Source organism: Oryctolagus cuniculus, chromosome 15, assembly GCF_051225735.1.
Source record: "Oryctolagus cuniculus isolate XC-2025 breed Fujian yellow rabbit chromosome 15, ASM5122573v1, whole genome shotgun sequence".
Lineage (NCBI taxonomy): Eukaryota > Metazoa > Chordata > Mammalia > Lagomorpha > Leporidae > Oryctolagus > Oryctolagus cuniculus.
Window position 1 is genome coordinate 85,673,009 of NC_142881.1, and position 20,844 is coordinate 85,693,852.

The following is a 20,844-nucleotide window of genomic DNA, read 5'->3' on the forward strand; positions in this document are numbered from 1 at the left end:
GCTCACCACCCACCCATGCACTCACCACCCACCTGCCTTGCAGCATCAACCTGCCCACCCGTCCAGCATTCACTGAACTCCAGCTCCATGCCAAGCACTCATAAACCCATCGTGGAGCAAGAGATGAATGAGAAACAGACTTTTTTTTTTTTTAACCATGACCATGACCCTCATATCCTAGAAGACGTAGTAAACAGCAGATGGTACGTGGGTGTTGTGTGCCACAGCTGAGATAATCAGAGCATGCCGTGGGCTCTCTGAAGAGTGAGCTGCAGCGGGGTGGGCTCCAGGAAGCCGGGAAGAGGAGACACTAGGGCTGCAGGGTCAGATGGGGAGAACAAGGCGGGGTCGTTTTTCCAAGACTGACCAAACAATGAGAGCGTGCGTGAACACAAGGGATGATTAAGAGGCTTCCTCAAGACACTGTCCGCTGAAGTTGGCGATTTACAGAGGGAAATGGCAGCTGAACGCCACGAAGAGGGAAAACACCCATCAAAGCCTACAGAAGCTTATGGGCGCTGAAACTTAGCCTGCTCCCCCGAGGCTGTGCACACTGCTGGTCTCAGAACGAGCAAGGAGGGGATACTTCGGGAAGCAGGATGGAGCAGTGTGCCGGGCCCCGGGGCGGGCAGGCTAAGCGGGCAGGGATTCTTTCCAACGCAGAGACGCCAGACAGGTGCAGAGAAGGCCAGTGGGTGAAGTGGCCAATGAGAGGGGACAGGAGACAGGAGGCTGAAGGGGGCCCCTCAGGAGGGAAGCCCGCTCACAAGGCCCCACCTGTGGCCTGGGATGGCCGGCGTGTGGGGAGGTCATGCAGTCCCAGGCCTGCTGGGGTAGGATCTGTACCCCGGGGCCAGCCGCAGGAGCTCGGCGTGGCTGAACCGCAGGTACATGTCTTTCCTGGCCTGCCCGAGGCGTAGGTGGGCGCCTTCTGTGTGCTCCGTAGGCACTGATTCTCCGTGGACATTGAGCTCCTGGCTGGCCCAGTGCTGTGCCAGGCCTGGCCTGGAGCTCACAGAAGCACTTGAGTGCACACGGGGCCTCCTCTTTCAGGGACAGCAAACGGGAAGCCACGTGCATGGCCAGCCTGAGGGCACGCACCCCAACTTGGGACACGGCGATTGGGGGGCCCAGCTGCTGAGTAGTACGGGAGGTCCCGGCCATGGTGGCCTTAGGGACAGGAGAGCGTTCGCTCGGGGCTGTGATGATCGTTGTCCCACCAAGGGAGGCACTGAGAGAGACAGCCAAGATGCAGATTTTCCAATCAGGGGTCTGGAGCCCCATTGCCTCTTCCCTGATGATAAATCTACATCAGAAGTGAAAGGAAGAGCCCCCAGGTCTGAGAGAATGCAAAGGGCCAGCCCGTGACAGTGTTCCATTTTCCTGGACAGATCTGGAAGACGGAGGAGGTGAAGATGTCTCTTCCAGGACGGGCGGCGGCCGAGGAGCCCGCTGCTCAGCCCGCAAGCCCCAGAGGTACCTGCTCAGCCTCAGCCGGGAGGCACTGGTCTCGCCTTGAGATGCCCCTTCTCGCTCCCCTCTCTCCGCCCGCCCCCAGGGCTGCAGCTCCAGCCTTTGTCTGCAGGGACTAGGGGAAGCTCTGGGGGTTGCGGTCCTGCTTGGGGGCCACAGAGACGGTGTACTGCCCCCTGCTGGTGGAGAGTGAAGCGGCGTGGAGGAGCCCTCTTGAATCCTGGCTTCAGCCCTGCAAGCCTGGGGCACACACGCGTGGTGTGGCATTTAGGGGGTGGAGGGCTCTGGGTTTCAGGGAGGGCCTGCACCTGGCTGGGCTTGGTACAGTGCTCTCCATCTAGGTATAGATCCAGCTGCACACTGGCCTGAGCAGCAGACCACAGACAAAAGCAAGGCAAGACCACCTCCCGCAGGCAACAACATGGTCCCATCATGTCCCAGACTGCCCTGTGGACCCTGGCTCAACCCCCCCAACTCCCCACGGCAGGTGCCTCCTAGTGGGGCTTGCATACAGCAGGCACTGCGCAGGGGCTGGGAAGGCGGGGGGTTATCCATCTGTCAGTCAGGAGTTACCTGTCCCCCGAGCCCCCAGGGGCACTGGAGGACCAGAACCGCTGTTCTCTGCAGAGCCCTGTGGGTTGTGGCCGATGAAGCTGAAGTAGGGAAACCAGTTCTGCCTGCTGTTGCCACGGCCACTGTTGCCACGGCCACTGTTGTTGTGAGGGCAGAAGGCTGGCCAGGAGGAGACTACACGCATCCCCTGTTCCTCTCGGCCGCCTGATGCAGCAGATGCTGCTAAGGATAAGCAGAACTCTGAGACACAGAGAGTTACAGTAACTTGCCCGGAGTTGCTCAGCCACAAGACCCCTGCAGGGCAACCTTAACCGTGGGTGTAGCCACGTCACCACTGCCACCCCCCCCCACGGTGACCACGGGCCAGCAAAGCCCTCACCCCTTCACTCCCATCATAGCTGTCCACCACCCACCCCCGTCGCCAACGCCAGCCTTCTGTCTCAGCGGCGTCTGGGCCAGAGCAGAGGCATTGGTCTTGAGTCCCGTGAGCGAGCAGGGGAGCGGGAATTCACCCCTGCTTCCCAGAACCCGCTTCTCCCACCGGCGAGACGTGCCCTGAGCTCCGAGGCGTAGCCGTTTCCAGTGAGTTCATTTCTAGAATGTGGTCCCTTGAGTCACTGAGTCATCCAATCGCGGAGCCTTGTGCCAGGCAAGCGCACGGCATCTGTGCAGACTTGCTATGTCCTGGCCTCTGTATTAGGAATTCCCTTCTTTGCAGATGAGGGGACCCTTATCAACAGACCCAGAGTGATAACATCACAAAGACAGAGAACCGCTGGAGGCCACTGCTCTGGGTTCTATAGGGAATCCACCCATCTCCCGAGAAAGGAAGGCCTGTGGGGCCTGTGCAGTCTGAGGAACTTTGGAGAGCAGGAGCCAGACTCTCCTCCTTGCTTCCCTTGGAAGAAAGCTGGCTGGCACAGGCTCTGATCCCCAGCCCACTGGGGGGTCTGGGGTGCACCTGCATGAGACTGCACAGCATTGTAGCAAGGGGTTCACCTGTCCACTTCCGGAGCCAGGGAGTCCAGCCAGCTACAGGCCTTGGCTGAGTAGTGGACGTGTGAGAAAGAACGCCAGACAGATGGGTGGGTGACCCCCAGAGGGACAGTTTAACCGAAGGCGTCTCAGCCGCTTCTGTCCCTGCCCGCATGCCCACGGGTTTCTGCTCGGCATCAGCAATAGTGAGCAGGCTGTGCCATTACTCACAGGGCTTGGTGACCCAGAATTGAGAGAGAAAGCATGGCCGGCGCCGCGGCTCACTAGGCTAATCCTCCGCCTTGCGGCGCCGGCACACCGGGTTCTAGTCCCGGTCGGGGCGCTGGATTCTGTCCCGGTTGCCCCTCTTCCAGGCCAGCTCTCTGCTGTGGCCAGGGAGTGCAGTGGAGGATGGCCCAAGTCCTTGGGCCCTGCACCCCATGGGAGACCAGGAAAAGCACCTGGCTCCTGGCTCCTGCCATTGGATCAGTGCGCTGCGCCAGCCGCAGCGCACCGGCCGCAGCGGCCATTGGAGGGTGAACCAACGGCAAAGGAAGACCTTTCTCTCTGTCTCTCTCTCTCACTGTCCACTCTGCCTGTCAAAAAAATTAAAAAAAAAAAAGAGAGAGAGAGAAAGCAGACAAGTGCTAGACCTGATGCTGTCCCAGCAACCTCCCCTCTGTCCAGGCCAAGTACTTCCTGGATGACTGAACCTGAAGAGTGCTGATGTCAGGAAGAAAAAAAAAAAATCACAGAGGAGCCGGCGCTGCAGTGCAGGGCCATGGCCTGCAGGGCCAGCATCCCCATGGGAGCGCCAGTTCGAGTCCCAGCTACTCCACCTCCAATCCAACTCCCTGGTAATGCACCTGAGACAGCAGTGGAGGAAGGTCCCAGTGCTTGGGCCCCCCCACCCACGTGGGAGACCCGGATGGAGTTCCAGGCTCCTGGCTTCTGCCTGGCCCAGCCCCAGCTGTTGCAACCATTTGGGGAGTCAACCCACAGATGGAAGATCTCTCTCTCTCTCCTCTCTTTTTGTCTCTCCTTTTCTCTCTCTGTCACTCTGGCCTACAAATAAATAAACACATACATCCTTTTCAAAAGGACAGAAAACAACAGCAGTAGATTGGAATCATCACCCAAAATGCAGGTCATCTCCACATTGCTGAGGGTGTCTTCTCTCTGCCACAGCAGCTGATGGCATTCGGGGACCTTAGCAAGACGGGCTCAGGCCAGCGGGGGGCCCACCCTTTGTGTCTTTCCCCTGCTGTCTCTCCAACACGGCATCGCCGAATGGCCAGCCGGGGCTGCGATTACCATGGAGGAAATGACTCAAAAAAGTTGAGCCACCGTTGAGGGTGGTTAACGAATCCAGCTACGAACAATCCCCAGGTGGCCTCCAAGAAGGAACTGTGTCGTGTCCTGTGGCTCAGAAGTGTTTGCAGGAAAAGACCAGCATCGGACTGGACGCATGCACTTTACACGTGTGTGTCACTGCAGCCTTTGAGTGTCAAGAGGAGGTCGCCGATGGGATGAAGGCTGCCGGGTCTGGGTGTGTCTCAGGGCAGCTCCCCACCCTTCTCCGATGTCCTCCTGGCACACACAGGCCTGTGTGCACTGTTGGTGGCCACCTGGGGACAGCCAGCGCTGCAGCATCCCTGCTGTCCCAGGTCCCACAGCCTGGCCTCACAGGGACTTAGCTCGCTGGGTTCTTTCCACCTCTCCCTTCCCACGCAAGGAATGCCTGTCTGTCTCCAAACACAGCCGTTAGAGTGAGCGAAGTAACCATCATTGAGTTATATTTTTTGAAAAAAAAAAAAAAAACATTCTCAGCATTTAATTATTGGTTGTGGCGTGAGAGGATTTGGATAAGTTGATAATGCCGACTTTATGCAATTTATTTTTTACTAGGCAATTATGGGCTGCACTACGTCCTGGCAGCAAGGTATTGTGGGGGCAGCTTATTAAGCCCAGTAAACACTGATGAACAATTTTGCTGAACTAGGCATGCAATTTAGAAAGCAATAATACACAAATCCAATTTGGTACACAATGGATACCGCGGCACGTCAGCACATGTAGCTATCACAGCCTGCAAATTAAATTGGGACGGCCCTTTTTGCAGCAGCACAGGCCAAGATTAAATATATTTCCCCCTCAATTTAACAAGTTGCTGACCACAAATATAAACATATACATATGTGTTTGCAGCCCAGCGGGCAGATGCACACGTGTGTGTCTGTGTGTGTGTGTGTGTGTCGCCATGCAGCTGCGTTGATGGCTCACTTGCACGCTCCCCACAGGTCACAAGTGGGAGAAGAACCTGGCCCTGAGTCGAGAGCTGGATGTGAGTGTTGCCCTAACAGGGAAACCCAGTAAGAACAGCCCTGCAGTGACGGCCCTGGCCGTGTCCAGGTAAGCATGGCCTGGTTTTTCCCAGCCTCCAGCAGAGGGCGCTGTGCACACCCCCGGTGGCTCTGGGCTCTGGTTGCCTGGCTCTTGGTGGCCACCTCACTATGGACACCCGGGGTGGGGCCAGCATGCCAGGACAAGGCAACTTGGTCATGCAGGGCATTAGGAAATGCCTGGTGGTGGTGGTGTCGGTCTGTCTTTAACTCATGTGTGCCCTTGTTCCATGGCTCCGGAATGCCCAAGAAGTCCTAGAGGAATGCAAAAGGCAGTGTATGCTTTTCTCATTTTACCGGGAAAACCACCTCTTCCCTGAATTGCACTGCTGACAGTCCCAGTGGGTACGATGCTTCCCCTGCACGGCGGAAGCTGCCCGTAGAGGGCTGCAAGCCTGTGTCAAAGAGCCCGGTGTCAGCTCCGATACTTGACACCCATAACTGGAGTCATCGCACGGACCCAGTGGAGGACAACTAGGTCATTGGCCCCACTATGCATGCACCTTGGAAAGTGCAGCCATCGGAGCCTACAGACCTTGGGCAGGGGCCATCTGCCTGCTGCCCTGCCTGGCCACCAGGGGGCGCTGTCCATGCTCCCAGTGGTAGGAACTGCCCGGTTCTGGATGGCAGGCTGAGGGGTGCATGGTGATGTTGGGGTAGAGCCAGTTCTGCCCAGGTCCTGGCAGTGGGTCTCGTGGGCAGGAGGTTCCCCCCGAGATGCTGGAGAGGCAGGGGCAGGTTCCCATCAGCTTCCCTGGGGACTCCCAGAACCAGAACTCACAGGGCTGAAAAGTCCCCCAGCCCCCCGTGGTTCCAAGCCTGTCTCCCACTCCCTGCCTCTGTTTCAGGGGTGCTGAGGCCGGGGGCAAGGACCACAGAGCCCCCAGTCTGTGTTCCCACTGTTCAGTCCCCTGAGCTCTGGCTGGGGTGCGGGGTTCTCATGAGCTGGCCTCTAACCTGCTTCTCTTTCTCTCTCTTCCCAAGAAACCAGGCCAAGCTCCTGGTCGGCGACGAGAAGGGCAGGATATTTTGCTGGTCTGCAGATGGGTAGGAAGAGAGAGGCAGTGGAGGTTCCGGCACGGCTGCTGTGCGCCCCGTGGGGCAGCGACACCAGACGGGGAGCAGCAGAGGCGGGGTAGGACCTGGGCTCCACCTCCCAAGGAAGCCACTCCCACTGTGACCCCTTCCCCATGGCTCTCCAGGAAAGGGCTTGGGACTGTCAGAGATGTGCAGCCCCCCGGGGAATTCTCTAGAGAGGGGACGAGTGCACGTTCAGGCATCTGGGAACTGTGACTTGCTGGCACCAAGCTGTGCGTGAAATTGCACGTGACTCCCCTGACCAAGGGCTCATCGCACTGGGGACGGGGTGGGGGGCGGGAGAGACTGCTTACTGGGAACCAATGGTAAATACTGTACTGTCTTTATTTTATTAAAGCATTGACCGTCCATGTGCACAAGGACTCTCTTTTTTTTTAAAGATTTATTTATTTATTTATTTATTTGAGGTGCAGTTATAGACAGTGAGAGGGAGAGACAGAGAGAAAGGTCTTCCTTCTTTTGGTTCACTCCCCAGATGGCCGCTACGGCCGGCGCTGTGCCAATCCGAAGCCAGGAGCTTCTTCCTGGTCTCCCACAGGGGTGTAGGGGTCCAAGTACTTGGGCCATCCTCTACTGCTTTCCCGGGCCACAGCAGAGAGCTGGACTGGAAGAGGAGCAGCCGGGACTGGAACCCGGCGCCCATATGGGATGCCAGCGCTGCAGGCGGAGGATTAACCTAGTGTGCCATGGCGCCGGCCCTCACAAGGACTCCCGATGCAAAACTCACAGCTGTTTAGGGTGAGGGGGCAGGGGACACAGGGTCCACCTCCAAGGCATTTCTCAGTCCCCTCTTGATGTCCTCCGTGGAAACTGGCTCTTCCTGGGGCAGGGGGGAGTGGCCGCTGCTTAGGAGACCAGCCTCGGGGGCTGGCCTGGGACAATGCACCCTTCCCTGGGCTAGCTTGTCCCAGGTCCACTGCCACAGCGATAGGGGGTAGGGCTGGGGCCCAACCAGGCTCTGGCTTGATCCGCTCTCCCCAGGGCTCATCCTTACATGGAAACCAAGGACCCGAACTCCACGTGCTCCGTTCTGAGGGTAGCGTATCCCTGGAACAATCTGGACACTTAAATAACTTTTATTCTCCTGCAAAGACAGAGCCAGCAGGCAGGCGAGTTACTGGTGCCCCTCTGAGAAATCCCGGTGCTGGGTCACTCTCAGCTGAATCATCACACACCGAGGCTACCGTCCTCCCTGGGCACCTCCTCCCCGCCCCCCCACTTTCAGAACTCCTGGAAAGGAAAGCCACCTGCTGCTTTCCTAAAACCAAGCTCAAGGGCCGGCGTTGTGTGCAGCGCCTTAAGCCGCCACCTGCGAAGCCAGCGTCCCTTAGGAGTCACAGCTGCTCTGCTTCTGATCCAGCTCCCTGCTAATGCGCCAAGTACTTGGGCCCCCGCCGCCCACCTGGGAGCCTGAAGGGAGCTCCTGGTTCTCCTGGTTGTAGCCTGGCCCAGCCCCAGCTGTTGCAGCCATCTGGGGAGTGAACCAGTGGATGGAAGTTCTCTCTCTCTCTCTCACTTTGCCTTTCAAATAAATAAAATGAAACTTAGAAATAAAAGAGAAAGCAAACTCAGGTGGGTGTACCTTGGTGATCTCTCTCCTAGGGGCCATGGAGGGGACTGATCCTCCCCCAGCTTTCTGCATGCCCTGTAGAAGCCCAGCCCCCCCGTTCAGCCCAGGCCAGGGGATGGCAGGAAAATGGAACACTTGGTGTGTGAGGGTCCAGCTAAAGATAAGTGCAGAGAAGGCAGAGGCGCGTGCAGCCAGTGAGGGACGTGGGACACACTGGCAGCCAGCCAGGAGGTCTTGGCAAAGGGGAGGAAGGAGGAGGAGACCCTGACCCCAGGCTGAGGATCGCGCCAGCCGCCCCCAGGCACTGTTAGCACAGGGCCCCTGTGCTAGCTCCTCCAGGGTCTGGGACTGCACCGCACGACTATAAATTCAAGAGCAGAGGGCACCCTCCCCCAGGAGGCCTGGGAAGCAGTGCCGTAAACACCGAGGCTGGGCCTGCTGTCATTTTTCATTCAACAATTCACGAGTTGAGCCAGGGCTGGGAGGTGTCCTGGCCCCGAGGCTGGCTGGCTGGCTGCACCTCCTTCCTCCCATGCTCGCACATAAGTGGTTTGTGTCCATTTTGTTTTCTTCCTATAGCAACAGGGAAGTGGGGAGATGGGCCTAGGGCTTGGGGCTCAAGAGGACCATTCAAGCCCATGCAGCTGGAGGCGGGGGCAGTGCCGAGCGAGCCCCCGCCGCCCCAGGCGGGTGCCATAGCTGAGCAGCACAGCCCCCGGCTGGACCTGCACACGCCTTTCCCTGCAGCTGCCAAGAGGGGGAGCCCAAGGCTCAGGGGCACCGCGGCTTTCTCAGGGCTCTCTCCCAGGACCACACCTTCCCACTGTCCCTGCTCTGCCCGTGTGTCTGTGGCCTGATCTCTTCCTCTCTCATCATCCGGGTCCTCCATCAGGGTCTGGGGTCCCTGTCCACTCCCTGACCCTAGCTGAAGCGGGTGGCCCCGAGAACGAGACCTGAATGGGCAGGTTCAGCTGGGGGCCTCCCTGGGATGGAGAGGAGGGTGTGGCGGGCAGGGGAGGCAGAGAGGAGGCAGGAAGCTTGTGCTGGGGCCGTGGGGCTGAGCAGGAGCCAGGATCCAGGGAGCTGAGCCCCAGTGCCAGGGCTATTAAAAGGTACCCCGCAAGTTGAGAGACGGAGGTGTGCGCGAGTGAGGGGCACTTCGGTCGGCACATCCGCAGGAGAGGGGAGACGGCGTGCAGTGAAGAAATTAGAGGGAGGCTGCGTGCAGTGTCCTGGCCCTGGGCCGGGATGTGGCTGGGGACACTGCCAACAGTTTGTGGTGAAAATCAATGCCGGGGGCGGGGCGCTGTGGCGTAGCAGGTACAGCCACTGCCTGCAGTGCTGGCATCCCATATGGGCATAGGTTTGTGTCCAGGTTGCTCCACTTCCAGTCCAGCTCTCTGCTGTGGCCTGGGAGGGCAGTGGAGGATGGCCCAAGTGCTTGGGCCCTGCACCCCATGGGAGACCAGGAGGAAGCATCTGGCTCCTGGCTTCGGATCAGCGCAGCTCTGGCTGTTGCGGCCAACAGGGGAGTGAACCACTGGATGGAAGATCTCTCTCTCCGTCTCCTTCTCTCTCTGTGTAACTCTGACTTTCAAATAAAAAAAAATAAATATATCTTTTTAAAAAAAGCAATGCTGTCCACCATCCACGGGTGGAAGAGGAAGCCCCTGCAACAGCGGGGAGGGGGAGAGAGGACAGAGCGAGCCCCGTGGAGGGGCGGCCGGGGAGGACCCGAGGGCAGACTGGGCCACCACAGTGTTTAGAGTGTGTGCTCACGTGTGCACATCTGTGTGTGCACACACTCACACAGATGTGGCCGCTCGGCGACCACCTGCTCACAGCCACCTCCCGGCAGCACCCCGGGCTGGCTCCTAGCACCTGCAGGACCAGGGCCACTCTGTACCCAGTCCCAGAAGGGAGCCCTCGCAGCTGCAGCCTGGCCAGGGACGAACAGGGCAGGAGGGCAGCCCCGGTGCAGCTGAGGGTCAGGAGGCTCCTGCTGGAGCTGGGGCTGGGGCCCCTGGGAAGCTCAGGGCAGGGCAGGTGCACCTCCTGCCTGTGCTGTGGTGCCTGGGCCACAGACACTGGACCTGCTAGCACACCCAGGCCACGGGGGAGAGGGGACCTGGGCGGGGCCCCGCCACACTTTGTGCACCGCTGGATGTCTCCACGCTGAGGTGCCAGGGCAAGTGTAGGCATGAATGCATGGATGCCATACCCAGCATCCCCCCCTTCTTGCCCACATGGACCTCCGTGTCTACCAGGGGCTCGGTGTGCAATGAAAAGCATAATTTGCATAATTTTAAATTTTTTCATTTTTAAAAAATATTTATTTTTATTTGAAAGGCAGAGTTGCAGAGAGGCAGAGAGAGAGGTCTTCCATCTTCCGGTTCACTCCCCAGATGGCTGAAATGACCCGAGCTGAGCAGATCCAAAGCCAGGAGCCAGGAGCTTCTTCTGGGTCTCCCATGCAGGTGCAGGGGCCCAAGGACTTGGGCTAGCCTCTACTGCTTTCCCAGGCCATAGCAGAGAGCTGGAGAGGAAATGGAGCAGCCGGGACTCGAACCCACACCTATATGGGATGCCGGCACCACAGGCGGTGACTTTACCCACCAAGCTGCAGCTCCGACCCCTATTTATTATTTCTTTGGAAGGTAAAGAGACAGGGGACCGGGAGATAGCTCCCGTCTGCTCATTCACTCTGCAAATGCCCACAACAGCCAGGACTGGACCAGGCTTTAGTCAGGAGCCAGGGAACTTAGTCCAGGTCTCCCAGGTGGGTGGCAGCCACCCAGCTACCTGAGCCATCACCTGCTGCGTCCAGGGTGCGCATTACCGGGAAGCTGGAATCGGGACCGAGCGGAGCTGGACTCAAACCCCGGGCGTTCTGATACCAGATGCAGATCTCCCAAGTGGTGGTTTAACCTCAACACCAAACACCCTCCCCTGCTGCTTATTTTGCAACAGAATGAAATAGATGGAGGAAGGAGCAGACCACAGACAGCTGACCGCTCCCGGATGCAAGCTTTCGGCTTCCACCACCCACGGGTTGGCGTGTGTTTCTTCCTGCTGAGCCAGTGCCCCAGCCACAGCACTGGGGGAAGAGCTCTGTCTCAGGGTGGCAGGAGGCACTGGGGGACCCCCATCTCCACCTGTGGGGTCAAGGCCCTTTCTTTGTGCCCCCAAGCAGGTGCGAGAGGCCACAGCCCTGTCCCACGTGACCCTCTCCTTTTGTTCCTCTGTGCAGTGGGCTCCAGAGAGTGCAGCTTAGGCCCCTGGAAGCCAATCGTAACAGCAACTGCCTCCGAGCTCAGCCAGCAGGCAGGAGCCAGGTCCCGGGAGCCCAGTGCCGGGACCTACAGAGATTGGATTTGGCCACATTGCAAGGCAGCCGGGCAGGGCACATGCGGGGAGCAATGGGCTCTTCTATGTGAAAATTCTGATGAGGTTTGTTTAGCATAAAATCAAATCTCTCTCAGCCAAATCAGTTTTGCCTTAGGAAGTGCTGGGGCGCACGTCGTATGCCGAGTGCAGGGTGTGAGGGTGCACACGGCCACATGTGCCTGAGTGCATGGGAAGGCGAGGTTTGCAGCGTGGGCTGTGCAGAAGTGCCCCACAGCATGCTTAGCAAACAGCAAGACTTCCAAAGTCTCCTTTCCCCGAGGCCCTAAATGCTCAGGACCCCGGTGCGCTGAGCCGAGAGCTCTGTCTGCCCCCAATCTGGTTCCTAAAGGGGCACCACTGTGTCAAGACCCTTTACTGGGGCCTGCGCTGTGGCACAGTGGGTTAACACCCTGGCCTGAAGCGCCGGCATCACATATGAGCACCGGTTCGAGACCCGGCTGCTCCTCTTCCGATCCAGCTCTCTGCTATGGCCTGGGAAAGCAGTAGAAGGTGGCCCATGTACTTGGGCCCCTGCACCCATGGGGGGTGAACCATCGGATAGAAGACCTCTCTCTCTCTCTCTGTCTCTCTCGTTCTCTCTGCCTCTCCTTCTCTCTCTGTGTAACTCTGACTTTCAAATAAATAAATAAAAATCTTTTTTAAAAAAGACTCTTTACTGCCATTTGCCCCCCCCCACACACACACACAATATGCAACTGTGCAATGGTGTGCAAGTGGCCCGCCTCGTGTGAGCTCTTTGCAACTTCGTCACCTTCGCCCAGACCTAAGGCTCTGCTGGGCTCTTGCTGACATCAGTGTGATGACGTCACTCAGCTCTCCATCCGTCACAGCACTTGCTCCCGCTTCCTTCATCCATTCGCCAAGGACCCGCTGAAGCCTGTCCCATGCCAGGCTGACTCCCTGACGGAGAGAAGCCGAGTTCAGGCACGGGGGCCTGAGCGTCTGTGTTATCAGGTCACCCACACTCTGTGTCACCACACTTTATATACAGAGAAATGAGGCCTTGGAGGAGGGAAGGAGAGCATGGTGTTTCCTTGAAAAACTGACGACGGAGCTACTGTTCAATCCAGCCCTCCCACTGCCGGGTACACAGCCAAGGAAGTGAGATCACTGTAGCAAAGAGAGCCCTGCACTCCCACGATAGCCAGCACCGTTCACAGCAGCCCACATACGCGGTCACCCGAGGTCTCCGTCGGTAGAGTGGATGAAGAGTGCAGCAAATACACACCACGATTTATAGCCATGAAAAGAATGCAGTCCTGTCGTTTGCAGCAGCATGGATGGGTCTGTAACAGCTTTGAGTAAACTCCCCCCTACGCCCCCTCATCCAGTCTCCCAGGACCTCTCCTGAGCTCCAACAATGCCCAGACATTGAAGCTAATCTTTTTTTTTTTTTTTTTTTAATTTTTTTTTTGACAGGCAGAGTTAGACAGAGAGAAAGGTCTTCCTTCCGTTAGTTCACCCCCAAAATGGCCGCCATGGCCGGCGCAGCACCGATCCAAAGCCAGGAACCAGGTGCTTCTCCTGGTCTCCCATGGGGTGCAGGGCCCAAGCACTTGGGCCATCCTCCACTGCACTCCCGGGCCACAGCAGAGAGCTGGACTGGAAGAGGAGCAACCGGGACAGAATCCGGCACCCCGACCGGGACTAGAACCCGGGGTGCGGGCACCGCAGGCAGGATTAGCCTAGTGAGCCACGGCGCCGGCCTGAAGCTAAACTTTTAATACCATTTGAATCACAACAGACATATCAACTACTCATTCATACATATGACAAAAGATATCCAGGATCTACAATCTCTACTAAAAATCACAAATACCTCACAGAAGGAAATTGAAGGCCTAAACTAATGGAGAGACAGACGGTAGCCACAGCCTAAAAGATCCCATACATTTTTAAAAGATTTATTTATTTATTTAAAAGTCAGAGTTAGAGAGAGGCAAAGGCAGGGGCAGAGAGAGAGAGGTCTTCCATCAGCTGGTTCACTCCCCCAGATGGCCGCAATAGCTGGAGCTGTGCTGATCCGAAGCCAGGAGCCAGGAGCTTCTTTGGACCTCCCACATGGGTGCAGGTGCCCAAGCACTTGGGCCATCTTCCACTGCTTTCCCAGGCCATGGCAGAAAGCCGGATTGGAAGTGGAGCAGCCGGGACTCGAACCAGCATCCATATTGGACGCCGGCACTGCGGGCAGCGGCTTTACAGGCTACACCACAGCACCTGCCAACCCCTCTGTGTTGTTAAGATACTAATTCTTCCAAGATCGAGCTACACAACCCATCTCCAATCAAAATTATAGCAAGCCTTTTTTTCTTTTTCAAATGGAAACAGAAAAAATTCAATCTGAAATCCATAATAATGGAAATGTCAAGACCTAGAATAATCCAGGACCTCAAAATGTTGCACAAAGTTGGAGGACTTAACAATTACTCACACTTGATTTCAAAACTTGTAGGAGAGTTACAGTAATCAAGAATGAGCTGTTGACGTGAGGACACACAGGTCGATTCCAGAAATAGACCTGCATGTCGGTCATTGACTTTGACGAGGGCGACAAACATCTTCAACACATAGCAGCATACAACAATCACACAGCCCAGGAAAGACAGCCCTTGTGTCCAGTAGCGTTGGAATGCTTCTGCTAAGCACGAATGTTGAGTGTCTCCTGAAAGCCTACGCACTAGTGGCTTAGTCCCCCAGGGGGCGCTGTTGAGAGATACTGGTGCTAGCGGGAGGTGTGTGTTCTGGGAGGTCCTTCCGTCTTGGGGGATATGCCCTCCGTAGTGTGTGTCAGGTTTTTTTGGTGGTTCTTGCAAAAAGCTGGCCAGAGAAGCCCGAGTTTGGTTGTGCCCGCTGACGCTGTCTCCTGGCTCTGCCATCCGTCACCGCCAAACTGGATGCCAAACCAATGGGGCAACCCCATCTTAGACCCAAGTCTCCAAAACTGGGAGATGAGTAAAGCGCTTTCCTTCGAAAGCTGCTTGTCTCAAGTATTTCGTGCTAGCAAGGAGAAGCTGGCCAATCCGCCATCATCCAGTGCATTTAGCACACCTAACCTAGTGCACATCACAGCTCGCAATGCCGTGTGCTGTGGAGTGGCCTCTGTTCGTCTTCGTGGTCCTGTGATCCACAGCGTCTGAAAGTATAGAGCTAGCACTGGGAAAGATCTGGTTTGATTTGAGATTTTTTTGTCAACCTAACAACACTGTAGAAAATGAAACCAGACAGCAGCCAATCAGGAACTAAGAAATACAAAGCAGCAATGCGATAGGAACAGGGGACTGCAGACCAGCCTCCAGGGGCAGACGCTCTCAGGGCAGGGCCAAAGCACAGGTGCACCCTGTCAGCCTCAGCACAGCCACCACTAGCCAGGGGCACTGAGCCCTGGGTGTCAGAGGCAGCTTTGGGAAGGGCAGACCGGCTCAGGTCTCAGCTCTGCCCCGCACCAGCCGGGGGACTCATGGGACCACACATATGCACTCTGAACCTCAGTTTCTAAATCTGCGATACAGCAATAGCCGTACCCAGTCCTGCTGGCAGATGGAGTGTGTGGTGTGCGATGCTCTCATCCCCCTGGCCGGGCACCACGTCTCGCTGTTAAGGTAGCCAAGCTGCCCATTCAGAGCCCGCGTGTGAATCTGCCACCCGCTATAGTGATCTAGAGCTAAAGGATGCTCCCCCCATCACGGGCCTCCCAGCCTGGGGCTGGGCCTGGTCCCCTGCCCTCATAGCCACGCAGTCCACGAGTATTTGCTAAGTGACCACTGTGCCTTGGCATGGACCAAAGCACTGGAGACAGAGCAAACAAACTTGCAGTCACCTTTGGAACAATAAATACAAATGATAGTAGGAGGGGCTTTCAGAAACTCACGGAAAAATGAAATTCAAAGACCATTTTATTTACTTATGAAGGTTTATTTGGTTGAAAAGTCAAAGAGAGAGAGAGAGAGAGAGAGAGAGAGAGAGGTCTTCCATTTGCTGCTTCACTCCTCAGATGGCCACAACAGCCGGGGCTTAGCCAGGCTGAAACCAGGAGCCAGGAGTTTCTTCCCAGTTTCCCACGCAGGTGCAGGGGCACAAACACTTGGGCCATCTACCATTGCCTTCCCAAGCCATTAGCAGGGAACTGGAATGGAAGTGGAGCAGCCCGGACGCGAACCAGCGTCCATATGGGATGCCGGCACTGCAGGAAGCGGCTTTATCCACTGAAACCAGCCCCAGATAAGTTTATTCTGATCCAAAATATTTGAAAGGCATATTTATTTCATAATACACATTTTCTACAAGGTTTTTTTTTAAAGATTTATTTTTATTTATTTGAAAGACAGAGTTACAGAGAGAGGTAGAGACAGAGAGAGAGGTCTTTTATCCTCTGGTTCATTCCCCATATGGCCGCAATGGCCAGAGCTGAGCTGATCCGAAGCCAGGAGCCAGGAGCTTCTTCCAGGTCTCCCACATGGATGCAGGGACCCAAGGACTTGGGCCATCTTCTACTGCTTTCCCAGGCCATAGCAGAGAGTTGGATTGGAAGTAGAGCAGCCAGGTCTCGAACCAGCGCCCATATGGGATGCTGGCACTTTAGGCCAGGGCTTTAACCTGCTGCGCCACAGCACCAGCCCCTCTACAAGGTTTTTGAAGACTCATGTGCATGGATGTCAAGTTTTTTGCACCCATGTCAACTTAGCTTTGAAGTCACTTTCCGTGAGTTTTTGTAAGCACCCTTGTACCTAGTATGCAAGGTGCCATTCTAAGGAAGGGACCAGAGAATACTGGGGAGGAGCAGCATGTGAGGGGGTGGCGGCTGTGGACATGGAGGAGCTGGGATCCATGTGGGCGTCAGAGGCACAGAAATTCAGGCTCAACGCGAGCTGGCTGCAGCTCCCAGGGCAGGCACGGGCTGCTCCGAGGAGTGGACAACAGGCAGGGCAGGGTTGTGAGCAAAGGGGGGCATCAGAGACAGGCCGTAGCCATGGTGGAGACCCCGGAGCTGGCAGGAAGCAGTCACAGGAGGTACCAGCCAGCCGAGCCGCAGGACCCCAGCCTCATCAGGAAGGTTAACCCCTGGCTCAGCCCAACGAGCCTGCCACACTTGCCGGCTGGTCCCTGGGGTCAGGCCCCTGGCGGGCACCCACCCATGCCACTTCCCTGCACGGCCGGGGTTGGGGGGAGGGCATCCAGCTGGGGCACAGACCGCGAGGCCAGTGAGCGAGGGTCCCTGTGCAAAATAACGCAGACGGCGGTGAGTTCCGCCATCTCCTGTACACGCGTAATTGGGTTAGATAAGAAACTAGCTGTGTCTAAGAGCTATAAACGTCCATGTTAAGCGATTTCCAAAGTGCTGAGCACTTTGACATTTGAGAGCTCGGAGTCATTGAGGTATTGGAATAAAATTGCTTCTGTTATTTAAAAGGTCATTACCGTCTTGAGCGAGATGGACGAGGACTATTTTCCACTCTAGTGAGCTGTTCCCCTTGGCACAATTAGCATCACTTCAGTAAAGGCCTGCTGGGGAGACTCCCACCCAGCAGCCCCCTTAGGTAGCTGCTAAGACACACGCGCGGTGCAGGCAGGGTTACAGCCACCCAGAGACGGCCACCATCCCTGCCCCTGCCCCTGCCCCTGCCCCTGCTCCTGCCCCTGCATGGTTGCCTTGCTGGACAGCTTGGTCTTACCCAGCCTCACAATGCCACTGTCGTGAAGACGTGGAAGCCTGGTGCTGTAGCACAGCGGGTTAAGCCACGGCCTGTGGTGCCGGCATCCTATATGGGTGCTGGTTCGAATCCCGGCTGCTCCACTTCTGATCCAGCTCCCTGCTGATGCACCTGGGAAAGCAGTGGAAGATGGCCCAAGTGCTTGGGCCCCTGCACTCAGACGGGAGAGTCAGATGAAGCTGTGGCTTCTGGCTTCGGCCTGGCCTGGCTCTGGTTGTTGCGGCCATTGGGGGAATGAACCAGTGGGAGGAAGATCTCTCTTCCTCTCTGTAGCTCCCTCTCAATAAATAAACTAAATCTTTTCTAAAAGACAAAAAGGATTTAGTTTATTTATTTGAAAGGCACAGTGATACAAAGTAAAAAGAATGCTTCCATCTTTTGGGTCACTTCCCAAATGGCCTCAGTGGCCGCCCCACAGCCAGGAGCCAAGAACTCCATCCGGGCCTCCCCTGGGTGCAGGGGCCCAAACACCTGGGCATCCCCTGCTGCTTTCTCTGGCACATTAGCAGGAAGCTGGACTGGAAGTGGAGCAGTCAGGATTCGAACCAACACTCTGACAATGGGATGCTGGCGTTGTCAGCGGTGGCTTAACCCACTGTGTCACGATGCCGGTCCCCCGAACAGGAAATTTTATGTTGTGCGTGTTTTATTACTCTAAAACAAATTGTAAAAAAATGCCTTCTAGTGGGGATGGTACTGCAGGTGACATGGAGTGGCTTGAGCTCCGACAAGGGAGACAGAGTAACCACGACACGTTTGTCCTCCTGGGCTCTGTGGTCTCCAGCTATCAGCCCCGTGGTACTCACTCACTCAGCAGAAGCTGCCCTCAGCCCCGGGCTCACTGCCCCCTAGAGGAGACTAAAGCCAGCCACCTACTGCCCTGTTTCCCAAGACAGAGCAGGCTGGAGATGGAAGCAGATGCCGGGACCAAGGATCTTCAAGCCACACGGCAGGGCCAACGGCAGCAGGGCATCATTGGCGCGTCCAAGGCCCCTTGACACGGATGTGGACAGGGCGGGCTCTAGAGGCTGAGATGAGATGAACCCCTAGCCCTTCCTCAGAGAGAGCACTTAAAATAGGGTGTATAGGGGGCCAGCGCTGTGGCATAGTGGGTCAAGCCCCAGCCTGCAATGCCGGCATCCCCTATTGGTGCCGGTTCAAGTCCCAGCCACTCCACTTCCCATCCAGCTCTCTGCTAATGCACCTGGGAAAGCAGCTCCTGGGAAACCAGCTCCTGCCACCCACGTGGGAGACCCACACGGAGCTCCTGGCTCCTGGCTTCAGCGTGGCCCAGCCCCGGCCATTGCAACCATTTGGGAAGTGAACTGGTGGGTGTGTATGTGGGAGGGGTCTCTCTCCTTCTGTCTGTCTCACTCTGTAAGGATAAATATATCTACCCTGATTGGCTGTCACACAATGCATTCATGAAACTAAACACCACATAGTACCCCGTGGATTCGTGTGATTTTTACGTCCATTATTTTTTTTCTTAATTAAGACATTTATTTAAATATTTAAATCTCATTCAAATAAAAAAAACTTTAAGATGTTCATTTTGGTGCCAAAAAAAAAATGTTGATGTCTGTGCTTGGCTTTTTCATAATGTGCATTTTCTATGAATAGTCTGAATGCCGCCCAAGCCTGAGCGAGCCTGGAGCCGCGGGGACACCCAGACCCAGTGTCTTCCGAGGAAACTGAGGACGATTTTCCCCGGGGACCAGGGACCTCGGCTATGGCTCTCCAGGGGCTGCTGGGGGAGCTCTGAGTCCGTGGGCTAGCCCTGTGCTGCCCCCTGCCCCCTAACAGACCAGCAAGGCCTGGAAAGACACCAGCTCCTCCTCACGCCCCAGGGGAGGGACTTCTGCAGCCCCCCAAGATGCGGACGCCCCAGGATTCCCATCAGCTGACAGCACGGCGGCCACCACAGCCGTGCCACCACCCCAGGACAAGCGGTTATTTTTGGTTGGGCTTTGATGGAAACTGGCAGAGGGGCTGCCGGCGGGCTAAAAATAGCAGCAACTTTGTGCTGAGTTGCGGAAGCTCTGGACGCTGTGGCTTTGGGCAGAGGATTCGGGTGCCTTTAAGGAAAAACAAGCCATAGGATATAAAAAAAAAAAAGCCTCCCTCCCATCCTTCCATGGGGAGGTGTCTTTCAAGTCTTCAAAGCAGCTGCACAGGACTTTGGCACTGTTTGTCGCATTTCTTTTTTTTTTTTAATAATTATTTTATTTATTTGAAAGACGGAGTTACAGAGACAGAGAGAGAGAGAGAGAGAGAGAGAGAGGTCTTCCATTCCACTGGTTCACTCCCCAAATGACCGCAACGGCCAGAGCTGAGCTGATCAGAAGCCAGGAGCCAGGAGCCTCCTCCAGGTCTCCCATGAGGGTGCAGGGGCCCAGGGACTTGGGCCATCCTCTACTGCTTTCTCAGGCCATAGCAGAGAGCTGGATTGGAAGAGGAGCAGCCGAGACTAGAACCGGTGCCCATATAGGATGGCGGCGCTGCAGGCTGGGGCTTTAATCCATTGCACCACAGGGCTGGCCCCTGACTGTCGCATTTCTAAGGCTTGAGAAGCTACCGAGGGTGGCAGGCTCTGTGGCCCGTGCTGACAGTGCAGAAGGAGGTGGCCTGCCCTCAGCCCCGGGCTCACTGCCCCCTAGAGGAAACTGAAGCCAGCTACCAACTGCCCTGTTTGCGAAGACAGAGCAGGCTGGAGATGGAAGCAGATGCCAGGACCAAGGATCTTCAAAGGGGAAGACGGGGCAGCCCCAACCTTTAGCTGGGTTGATGATGGCCAGCCCCGTAAGAGGCCAGGGTCCACCCAACTAGCCAGAGGAAAGGTTGGGGGCAGAGGGGGTTTCGGGGGCCCAGGTGAGAGGTTGAGGGTTAACACGCATGGAGGAGCCAGGGACGGGCGGTGGGGGAGTTCACAGCCCGAGCTCCAGCTGGCAGGTTCTTTCCAGCTACTAAGTTTCTCCAGCCTCACCAAGATACCTTCTGGGGTTTCTTGCACTCGGGTCACGGCCGCAGCGCCTCGAAGAAGGGTCACCATCACCTGCCCTGAAGAAAACCGACCAGCGCATGGGACCTGCACACACACGGCACAGACTTCTGCATGGTAACTGCCTGGGGTCGGTGGCCTCCGTCAGACTCATCTGTAGGCGCTGACGTTCTAATCAGACCCACAAACAGGAAGTCATCCCACCCAGCCTCCCCCGGCAGCCAGAGAGCTGTAATAAAGGAAAACTGAGTGTGGTTTCCCAAAGCAGCAGCAGCAGCCGCCCCCAACCCCCCACCCCCAATCAGATCCTAATGAGCAGACACTTGTAATAAAGCTTAATTTGGAAGAACAAGGTGCGCTTAACCGAAGCTGCGGACGGGACGCCTCTGATTCCATGCAAAACTATAGGGTGCACCACCTTACCGTGTAACCATCCCTAACTGGGCGTGGATCGAGCTAACGGAGCTGTGTCTATGAAAGAACAGGCAACAAGGCAGGTTTACCAGAAGGAGGGGACGGTGGAGGGTTCTGGACACGGCCCTGGCCGCCCCTCCCAGCCCTCGCTGCATGGTCACTGAGTCTTGGCCAGATTGCCACCCTATGGAGACAGGCGAAAAGCAAATATGCTGATGAGAG

At 56.5% G+C, this 20,844-nt stretch overlaps 1 protein-coding gene across 5 annotated transcripts in view; it reads left to right on the forward strand.

Moving 5' to 3' along the window:
* Window positions 1–6,876, forward strand: part of WDFY4 (WDFY family member 4) — a 269,215-nt gene extending 262,339 nt beyond the window's left edge. For all 5 annotated transcript variants that reach the window (XM_089314169.1, XM_089314167.1, XM_089314168.1 and 2 more), the window contains 3 exons: window positions 1,392–1,476; window positions 5,322–5,433; window positions 6,408–6,876. In XM_089314169.1, coding sequence (XP_089170295.1) covers window positions 1,392–1,476; window positions 5,322–5,433; window positions 6,408–6,474 — 264 coding nt within the window. In that variant the 3' untranslated portion in view covers window positions 6,475–6,876. The remainder of the gene's footprint in view (window positions 1–1,391; window positions 1,477–5,321; window positions 5,434–6,407) is intronic.
* The last annotated feature ends 13,968 nt before the right edge of the window (window positions 6,877–20,844 follow it).